This window comes from Lotus japonicus, chromosome 4 (assembly GCF_012489685.1).
Source record: "Lotus japonicus ecotype B-129 chromosome 4, LjGifu_v1.2".
NCBI lineage: Eukaryota > Viridiplantae > Streptophyta > Magnoliopsida > Fabales > Fabaceae > Lotus > Lotus japonicus.
The window spans coordinates 68,660,810-68,671,125 of NC_080044.1; the positions used below are offsets into that span (position 1 = coordinate 68,660,810).

General features: G+C 34.8%; 1 protein-coding gene across 1 annotated transcript; it reads left to right on the forward strand.

Moving 5' to 3' along the window:
- The first annotated feature begins 6,988 nt into the window (after positions 1 to 6,988).
- Positions 6,989 to 10,313, forward strand: LOC130713235 (putative transcription factor bHLH041). The gene is made up of 7 exons (XM_057563022.1): positions 6,989 to 7,107; positions 7,179 to 7,307; positions 7,456 to 7,561; positions 7,705 to 7,803; positions 8,178 to 8,828; positions 9,783 to 10,133; positions 10,239 to 10,313. The coding sequence occupies exons 1-7, from the start codon at positions 6,989 to 6,991 to the stop codon at positions 10,311 to 10,313; spliced, it is 1,530 nt and encodes a 509-aa protein (XP_057419005.1).
- The last annotated feature ends 3 nt before the right edge of the window (positions 10,314 to 10,316 follow it).

The window sequence follows — 10,316 nt, forward strand, 5'->3', positions numbered from 1 at the left end:
TTGCCTCTTGTGATCCAAAGTCTTCTTGCTTTTTTTCTTCAGAGCTACATTTTGATTGATATGTCAGGGTCCCTATTGAGTGGGGAAGCAGATTTAAATTTAAGGTTGGTGCTAAAGTAGCTGAGGCTTCGGCTTATATGCATGAGGAGCTTCATGGAAGTGGAATAGTTCATGGTAACTTAAAAACCAAGTAACATTTTGTTTGGAAAGAATATGGATCCATGCATAAGCGGATATGGTTTGATGGTTGTTGAAGAAAAAAGTTCAAAGTGCAATTTCTCACAGAATTAGGAGGCTAAAAAACAAGAGTCTAGCAACTTCTCATGCAGATAGCAATAGCACCTTAAAAGTTGATACATATGCCTATGGTGTGATCCTTGTGGAGCTTCTGACAGACAGGAAAACTATAGTTCAGAACAATGGGTTCAATCTGGCCGAAATGGGTGAATTCAGTGATCAGAACGAATGGACTGTTGAAGTTTGACAACTCATTGATTTCACAAGGTCTTGTGAAGAGGATGATGAACTTGTTGCATGTTGCATTACAATGTGTAAATCCTTCTCCAACTGATAGACCAAGCATGAGTGATGTTGCAGCACTGACAATTGCATTGAAAGAGGACGATGAAAGATCCGCAATCTTCAACTCATGAGCTGAGACTTTAATTATGACACTTCTATTCTTCATATCAGCTCACAAAAGAAATGTTCTATGAAATTAGAGTTTCTCTAATTTTTATATTTACACCAATAACAAGCTACACAATTCCTCCACCACTTCGTCACCGGTACAGAATTGCGAAAAAACTTCTGATACGCTAGCTCAGAAGGTTGAAGCAGGGAAAACATAAATCATTGCACAATATTAGATATTGGGCTTAAATAAGTTTTTCGTCCCTAACCTTTTCATAATACTTGGTTTTCGTCCCTCGCCGGAGCAAAGGTGGGGTTTAGTCCCTAACCTTTGCCAAAACGTTTGGTTTTAGTCCCTCCGGAGCTCTGGGTCAACGCCGGAGCTCCGGTGGCCCATGTGGCATGGCCACGTCAGTTTAATGAGGCCAGGTGGAAAAAAAATTTATTTTAAATTCTAAAAAAAAATGAACTATTTCTTAACACCATAATTAAATCATCATCTTCAACCATTTCTTAACAGCATAGGCACAAAGCTTTCATTTAAACCCAGAAAAATGAAAATGAAAAGGACTCACGTTGGAAGGAAGGAAAATTAGCAATCCTTCATTCAAGATCTTTGTTAAAGGAGAAACAAAAAAAAATTAGCAAACTAAAAATTTCCAGAAACAAGTAAATTAATACAACCATCTCCAGAATCCAAATTAAAAAATAACCCAAATCTAGGTTTTAACTCACTATCACCAGCCTATATTCTGCAACAATATACATTCCAGCAAACACACCAAAACCCAATCTCGCTCCATTGTGTCAGGACTTTCATCACCAACTCTACCAATTCAAGTATACTTTCATATGCTAAGGACACCAAATCCATGATACAATAGCCACCACAGAACACGCATAAACACATCCACCACCAAGAGCTACCCTTTTCCACAATAACTCTGCTACACAACTTCTATACAGTTCAAATCAATTGAAATATCTCGTCTCCAACAAGCAATCTACACAAGCATGAGGATCCTCGAATCTATCTTCAACAGCGGCATGGTGATCGCACTAGATCTTGCCGCCGCGAGCGCCAGATTCAGAAGAACGACAAGGAGAAGAGGAAACGTAGACCCAGAAACCGAAGACCACTCTCCTTCGAGGCCTTCATCTCCTACCTCATCTGGACCTCAAACAATACCCATAAATTAGGGTTTCAAGACACAACAGAGAAGATCCTTCTCACCTCAAACAATACCCAGAAATTAGGGTTCCAATCTACTATGTTCAAGTCTCCTTCTCCCTCTGCTCGCGGTCTCTCTCTTTCTCTCTTACTCGATGCTCAGATCCGTGGTGCCATTTTGGGTTGCAATTTCGGATATTCTTCTCTCTTGAATGTTTCCCCCTTTTTTTTCTTTGGGTGTTGATGTGGTGGTGAGGAGTGGTGGCTTGATGCGTGCTGTCTGTGTGGAATGGGAAGGGGCTTGGGGTGTACAACAGATTTGATTCTGGTCAAGTACAAAACTGAAGATGATAACTCAGTTGAAGAAGAAGATATTGATTAGAATGAAGAGTTTTAATTATGGTGTTAAGAAATAGTTAATTTTTTTTAGAATTTAAAAGAAAAAAAAATAACACATGACCTCATTAATCCACGTGGCCATGCCACATGGGCCACCGGAGCTCCGGCGTTGACCCAGAGCTCCGGAGGGACTAAAACCAAACGTTTTGGCAAATGTTAGGGACTAAACCCCACCTTTGCTCCGGCGAGGGACGAAAACCAGGTATTATGGAAAGGTTAGGGACGAAAAACTTATTTAAGCCTAGATATTGTAACATTTTATACGCACTGACATTAGAGCAAAACCACACTCAGATTAATCAAGGTTGAGACTCTAAGACCATGTTCTAATATTGCACATGATTATGCCCCTAACAATATTGTATGTTCACATTATAATATTTGACGATATATAATGAATTAAAAATAAGTACTATCGGTTCTTTATAAAGAAAGGTTCCTAACATCGGAACCAAACAAATTATGCAAGAGTCAAGCAGAGAAGTAGCGCGTGTCTTGACCAGTTTGAAAATCCTTTCACGCATGAACGTGGACTCGGCTTTTTTTTTCTCTTCATTCTAGGCACGAATTTTTAATATGAATTTATGCATCTATTTATTGTAGATATCAAAATTCTTTTTTTCGTTTTTGAATTATAATATTTTTACATTTTCATTCTAAAAAAGTTGTGTCTAGCATATGAAAAAGTTGTATCTAGCATATAAAGTAAATTAATAATAACTTTCTCCTGAACTGAATAATCAATCAAGGAAAAAAAAATTGTAATAAATAATCAAATTTCATCAATCAACATTAAATATAATAAAATATTCAATTATTATTTAAATTATTTTATATTTAACTAGTGTTCTTCTTGAAGTGGAACGATGAGCACCTCTAATCTAAGTGTGGGGCACGTGGAATGAATGCCCCTGTGCGCGGTAGCAATCTTCATGGCGGAGCACAGTGAGGCACGAAATGTCGAAATGAGTGTACTTGCAAAAGACACTTTAACGTTTAAATCAACTTATAGAACAGAGAGAAAATGTTTTCTTATAAGCACAGAGAAAATCTTAAAGTCTTAGAAGAATATTCGAGTAGCAAAATAAGTAATACTTATGTCAACGAACGAGCAAATCTTTATTTATAGGCATGGTAAGATTTGTAGTCGAGACACTGGGCCTAAATAAAGCAATTATGATCGAATTTCGTGATGATGTTACACTTGAGTCACCTTGCAGTTATTTAGTATTATGTTGGCTTTGCTCCGATCGATTGACTATATGATGAGATGAGTCTTGTTTTAGTCGTCCCGATCGGCTAACATGATGTTCATATGGTTGTGAAATATTTGGGTCGTTTATACCGATATTGAAGCCTAGTGGGCATTTGGGCTGGTCAGAACAAAAGCCCTTCTAGTCGATGTGTAATGCAATGCAATGTGAAATTTGACCAGCTTATGTTAACTACAAAAATGAAGGATTTTTGCATTGGATAGGCATTATTTGCAAATGAGTACAAATAAAGTAATGATAGTTACATGACCGGTCTATGCAAACATTTTACCTCACTTTTAGTCCTTCTAAAATTTCTTTAGTCACTTTTAATCATTCTTCTCCTATTTTCCCTTCGTCCTCTTCCTCTTGCTCCTCTCACCCAACCTCGACAACCACCACCCTACAAACATTACACAAATTATTTTTCCAAACATAAATAATTACCCTTTCAAGTAAATTTAACTAATTTTTACCATAATTAGTTATATCCAAACACGGAGTTAAGTATAAGTTTATTAAAGAATAATATCTTGTGCACATTTTTCTTCAACTTACATAAAGAGTGAAATATAAAGAAAAAAAAGAGAAATAAGTGATATAATAGATGATGTGATAGATAATATAAATAAAAATTTAAACAAAAATGAGTAGAAATTAGATGAAGCAGAAATATGAGTACCAATGAATCATTAGTCTTGACTAGTATGATGACCCGTGCTTTGCACGGTAATTTAGTTTTAATTTTTTTAATATGAATAAATTTATTAAGATCTATACTTTTTTGTAATATATCTTATATGTTAGTTATGATGAATCTTGCGTTGCACAATAATTTAGATAGTAGTTTTTTTATATATGACCAAATTAATTAACATGTATATTTTTTCATAAATCTTATATGTCACTTATGATGATTATTGGGTTATGAGTGTATAGATGAGGTTGCTATGAATCAAATTGCGGCCCAGATCCTTGCGCTGAGACCTCCCTAAGGGGTGATGGTTGGTGGCTTGGTGTTTCTGATCAAATTCGGTTGTTTTTTCTTTTGGTGTGGGTGCGGTGGTATGTCTTTGAGCTTTCATGATCTTCTAGTCTTTAGCTTTTTTATCTTTTGAATTGTGGTGGGTTCCTTACTTTTTAGTTGGTTGTAGGCCTCTCGTCTTCTTTGGGGACTATATTTTACTGTGGGTGATTAGCCTTTTTATGTTACTAATCATCATTGTCTGCTTTTTTTGTCTCCTTTTTTTACTTTGTTATCAAAGCTGTGATTAATATATTCTTCTGCTTTCTAAAAAATAATAATGATTATTGCGTTGCACCATATTTTAGTAAAAAAAGGAGAAAAAAAAAGCAGACATGAAAGTTATAAGGATAATTGCTTCATTATCAAATAACTCTACAAACCTCTGATCTGAAACTCTTGCTTTCGCGGCTGCAAAACGCTGGTATTCACCAGACTGATGTCAAACACCACTTCTGCAGTTTTCTATAGCATCCTACTAAACAACATGTTCGGTGCAACAAATGTAAACAAAGGAAGAAATTATATGCTAGAATAAGAAAATCTCTTGTCAGGTAGATGTTGGTGCATATTTTGGAAGTTCTTCTATAATTGATTTTGTAATTCTGGAGCGAAAATTATGTAAGTAGTTTCTAGATTTGATAATTGTTTGCCCGCTTAAAGTGAATTATGACAGGTGGTTCCTGACATCTGCATTATTGATCAACAAAAGTGATTGCTTGAAAATTGAGTTGTGTTGAAATTGCAGTTAAGGTTAGAGTAAAGAGATATAGCATACCAATAACAACTTTTAGTGCTTCACGGATTGCGACCTTTGGGATGTTTACAAAAGCCTCCTTGATGAATAAAGTTTCATAAAGGTCAAATTATATCACAAGTTTTGTATGTCAATATAATATTAAAAAACTGATCCATTTCACCGAAGCTGCTAACTCTGGTAAAATTATTTTGGGACACAAAATGGTCCTCCCAAAAACACACTACATCCCACACTTAATTTCATATAGGCAAAAATGAAAATGAACTAAAATAGTTCTATACAAATTAAACCAAGACAGACAAAAATGCAGACTTTGGGAGCTTATTTCATTTAAGAGTACAATCTTTCGATTCCAACAAAGTCCACCTCAATAATTTTTCACATGAACACCCAGATGCAATGCAAAACACAATCTAGTGCAACAGAATCACTTAGCCATAAACCCCTAATATTTTCATATAAAAAATATGAAAACTCAAATCAGAACCTCAACTAAAAACACACAATCATTCTCAAAGGATTTGCCAATAGTTGCATAATGCATTGCACCAGTTGTTGGAGGTTTCTTAAAGACACATGAAACAGGGGTATACATATGTAAGTGACACCTAGTTATCATTTATCAAAATCATATGGAATATTTAGAGTAATTAATAATTCCACAAAGAGTAGTGCTTACTTGGCTCCCCATAAGCTCATAATCTTGCAACATGTACATGGCAATGAGTATATAGGAAAAGCTTCATGAATTGAAGGGTTTCTAGATGTATCAGTTTAGAAGATGAGGTGACTATGAGTTATAAAATAGGGAAGAATCAATCTGATGCTTCAAATTCGAAAAAAGTTATGACCAAGTACTGATGTCCTGATGCTTCAAGATTGAATGCCCGAGGGATCAATTGGAAGGATTTCTTTCTAGAAATCAAGTTTCTTTTTTGGTTACAGGAGGAAAATAAGAAATCAAGTTTCTTGTTTGGCTTAATTGCAATGTAAATTAATTTTTTTTTAAAATGTAATCGACATTCAATGCTTGAAATAGTCAAACAATCAAAATAAATGTTTACTGGCGAATTAATGTGGACCAAATTTCAAATTGATTGATTTATGTATTTACTTATTTATTGTTTAATGTTGTAATTAATGTCGACCAATAAAAAATTAAGGATTTGGACCAATGAGAAATAGACATGTGGAAATTCAATGAAAACACCCAATAAAAACATGACATGTGGAAATTAGAAAGAATTATGGCCCACTTTGGTGGATGGGCTTTATATATTATTAAGATTAAATGTTTTGCTTGGTGATACTACTTTTCAACGTATAATTAGTTGATGAGGCAGACAATTCTGTCAGCTAGCTCATTCAAACCTAAGCAAGTGTGGCCTTTTTTTTGTGTTCCCCTTCTCTGATTGGGTTTCACTTTCACACTTCCATTTTCTTGAAGTCATGTAGACTTTTCCAAAACCATTAAAATTTCTCTGTTTGATCTATTCTTTCTGTACGTTCACACATAATTACCACCTATATTATATAGTATGAAGTATGAACTATGACAAGAGGAAGCTGTCTCAATCCAGCACATAACTAATTCTTCCATCAAATCTCTCCAACACAATCACATATATATATAGAACTAGATGCTATATTACATGCATTAACCATCAATCAAATCGATACTAGTATAGAACAACAATAAACATACACACACTGATCTCATTATCATAATGCAAAAGCCTTGACACAACATGGATGGTGTCTTTTCCCTTCCTGAACCAGCAAGAATTGATTTCCTTCGCTCTCTGGTCCGGTCTTTTCACTGCACTTACATTTGTTTGTGGCGATATCAACATTCCAATTTATCCAAGTATGATATATCATTGCTGTTTGAGAATTTCTAAGACTTGCACTTACACTTGGATCTTTTTTTCTTTGCAGTCGTTTGTTCTTTTTGGATGGTTTTTACAATGTAACAAGTGACCAACCAAGCTCTTCTTTGGGTAGTTGTAGTGTAGCTGAAAGGGGTTTTAACCAATATCAGCGTTTAACTTTTGATGTCAATAATGAGTAAGGCTCAAATTCCTGTTCCATGTTGATTATATCATTACAAAGCAAATTATCTATGATCATTCTTTTGTGATTTAAGTTACTAGATGTTTTCTTCTTCATCTACTTTTTAAATTCTAATGCATGTTTTGCTTTTTTGTCTTTATAGCTGTGTTCCTGGACTAGCTTTTAAGTACCGACTTCCCTACCTTGAGCTGCAACAATTGGACCTTCTAAGACTCACATCCACAGATATGCAGACACAATTCTATCAAGTAATTATCACCTTAATTACCAATGCAAGAGAATTAATTAGTCTACAACAAAGAAAAATATGTCTGTCAAGGATATATAGCTGATTTGATTAAAGTAACTTCTTTTATAGTTTGTTGATTTCTGAAAATTTACAATGAACCAGAAAAAAAAAATGTGCGGTTGTTGCTATCATTTGCAGACTACAATCTTCATGGGGTGCAACAAAGGAGAAATTGAGCTTGGGTTCTCCAGTACATGTCAAGTAAGCAAATGCAATTCTATTTCATTAACCAAAATAATCACTTGTAGACATCCACGCATTACACCCAGCAGACACTTAAACTGAGAGATAAGTAATGAATGTAATATATGAAAGATGTGACAAAAGAGAAAAATAGAGAGAAAATTAAGGTCTAATTAATGTAAGTGTCTGCATTGTTTGGATTTCCAATTATCATTACAGTTAACTAAGTGTATGTTTTGGATACACGATGAGCCAAAATTACGGACAGTGCACAGAAGCAAGTTAATTCCTTCTGTTTTTGCAGCTATCCACCATAATGTTTGTTTCACGTGTATCCAAACCTATACTAAATCAAAGATGTTACAAATTACATCATGAATTTTGTCCTGCAGGCTGACATTCGGACAGCACTTGGGAATTTATTTCCAGAAGTTCTCTGTCTACAATCCCAATCAATTGATCAGAATCCACTTTCATCATCTTCATCTTCTTTAATACCTTTATCTACGTCAGGTAGCCATGAATATCCATCCATGTTGTTCAGAAATGAAACCCTTTCTATGGTTTCCAAAGTGCCACTCACACAAACTAGCCCATACCAACAAACCATTCAAGCATCAACTCAAACAGTTCCTAGTCAAACAATCTCAACACCAGAGGGTGAACATGATGCAATAGTAAGAGCATTCCTCCATGTTATGTCCCCACCTTCCTCTTCTTCAACTTCTCATAATCAGCAAAATTCTCCTTGTACTTCATTGGTACATCCAGAAGCTACTGCGGCTTTCAAGAGATATAATAGACCAGATACAATAGTTCCAAATAGAACATCCCAAACAGGTTCCAACTTTCGGGGGCAGAGCCTGCTGAATAGATCATTTGCATTCTGTAGAAGCTTAAATTTAATGAGAATGAGAGAACGCGTGCAAGCAGCACGTTCCACTAGAACCCATTTGGATCATGTGATATCAGAGCGAAGAAGGCGTGAAAATCTCAATAAGAATTTCCAGGCACTTAGAGCACTCCTTCCTCCAGGAACTAAGGTATATCAAGCTTCAATATATTATTTTCTCATAAGCAATGCATTATGCATGTACATAGTTTTTTTTTGTTCGTCAAAAGACAGCTTTTTATGAAGAGATGTTATTCTTTTTTTTTTTTACATCGAAAATATAAATTGCACCCGTCAGGAATCGATCTCGGGACACACTTCATATTTTCTTCTATCACATTTTTACTTACTTTCTTTTTCTATATCTCTCTAATAATATTTTAATTTTCTGCATCATCAATAAAATTTTGTCATTTCAATTAAAAAGATAAGAGTGTCGGTGTATCACAGTAACAAACAAGTTGTTTTAATTGATATGATAAGATTTAATTGATGCTATAGAAATGAAATATACTTTGGGAACATGTACATAATATTTCAACCCCTAAAATACATACTTGCATGAGTGTATGGTGGTGGTGTAATGATATTTAGACATATAAATAGCCAGTGCGCGCATCCAATATACATCATATAGTTTTCTCTTTATCTTTATCATGTATTACATATCACATTCATTACTTTTCTCTTCTCTTTTTTTCCAACTTACCGTATCTGTTGGATGTCTGCATTATGCAAATGTCTACAAATCATTCAGTGACAACTAATAATGAGAAGCTCAGGAATATTAAACAATATTAAGTTATTAAAATTCATGCTTAAGTGTTTTTAATATGAAAAATGTTGGATGTGCAAATGGTTGTAGCTACCTAAAAAAGGAATGAGACAGAAATAGAACAAAAATAAGTGATAGATGATGTGATTACCGATAAAAACAGATAGTGCTAAAAAAATGTGAAGTATATGTGGGATGTCGTTACTGTTTTAGGGCCTACACATCTGAATTATTTTACGATAATTAGTTACTAAGAACAATTCTTTTACATGTTTTTCCAAACAATATTGACTGAGAGACTGTAATTAACAATTGGATGGTTTAATTTAGAGAGACAAAGCATCGATCATTACAGCAGCAAAGGAGACAATGAGGGCCTTGTTAGCTGATATTGTGAAGCTTAACTTAAGAAATCAGAAGTTGATGAAACTTTTATCCGCAAAGGAAAGATTGCATGTTCAGGTTTCAGATGTGACAGAAGCGAGCTCATCACAAGAGGGACGAATGATAGACTTGCAAGTGACTTTGAGAGGAGATAGTTCTCAAGTTGATTTATTAATTCGATTATTGGAATTCTTAAAGCTAGTTCAGAATGTGACCTTAATTTCCATGGATACAAATACATATATTATACAAGGGACAACCATAAATCGATTAACCTTCAGGCTAAGGAGTATTCAGGTATGTAATGTAACCCCCAAAGAAAATTAAGTTCATAAAATAGTACTGCGTACGTAGTAACATGTTGGAAAAAAAGAAAAGCCAACCAACGGTTGATGTTTGCAGGGAAGTGAATGGGATGAATCTGCCTTCATGGATGCAGTCAGAAGAGTGGTAGCTGACTTCATAGCGATGGTATAGTGG

What these genes read in the sequence shown, in the direction of transcription:
- LOC130713235 (XM_057563022.1), top strand. Translation starts at nt 6,989, where the DNA reads ATGGATGGTGTCTTTTCCCTTCCTGAACCAGCAAGAATTGATTTCCTT. An exon ending in TCCTTCCTCCAGGAACTAAG is followed by an intron (nt 8,829 to 9,782) that starts GTATATCAAGCT and finishes GGTTTAATTTAG; the next exon opens with AGAGACAAAGCATCGATCAT. An exon ending in TCAGGCTAAGGAGTATTCAG is followed by an intron (nt 10,134 to 10,238) that starts GTATGTAATGTA and finishes TGATGTTTGCAG; the next exon opens with GGAAGTGAATGGGATGAATC.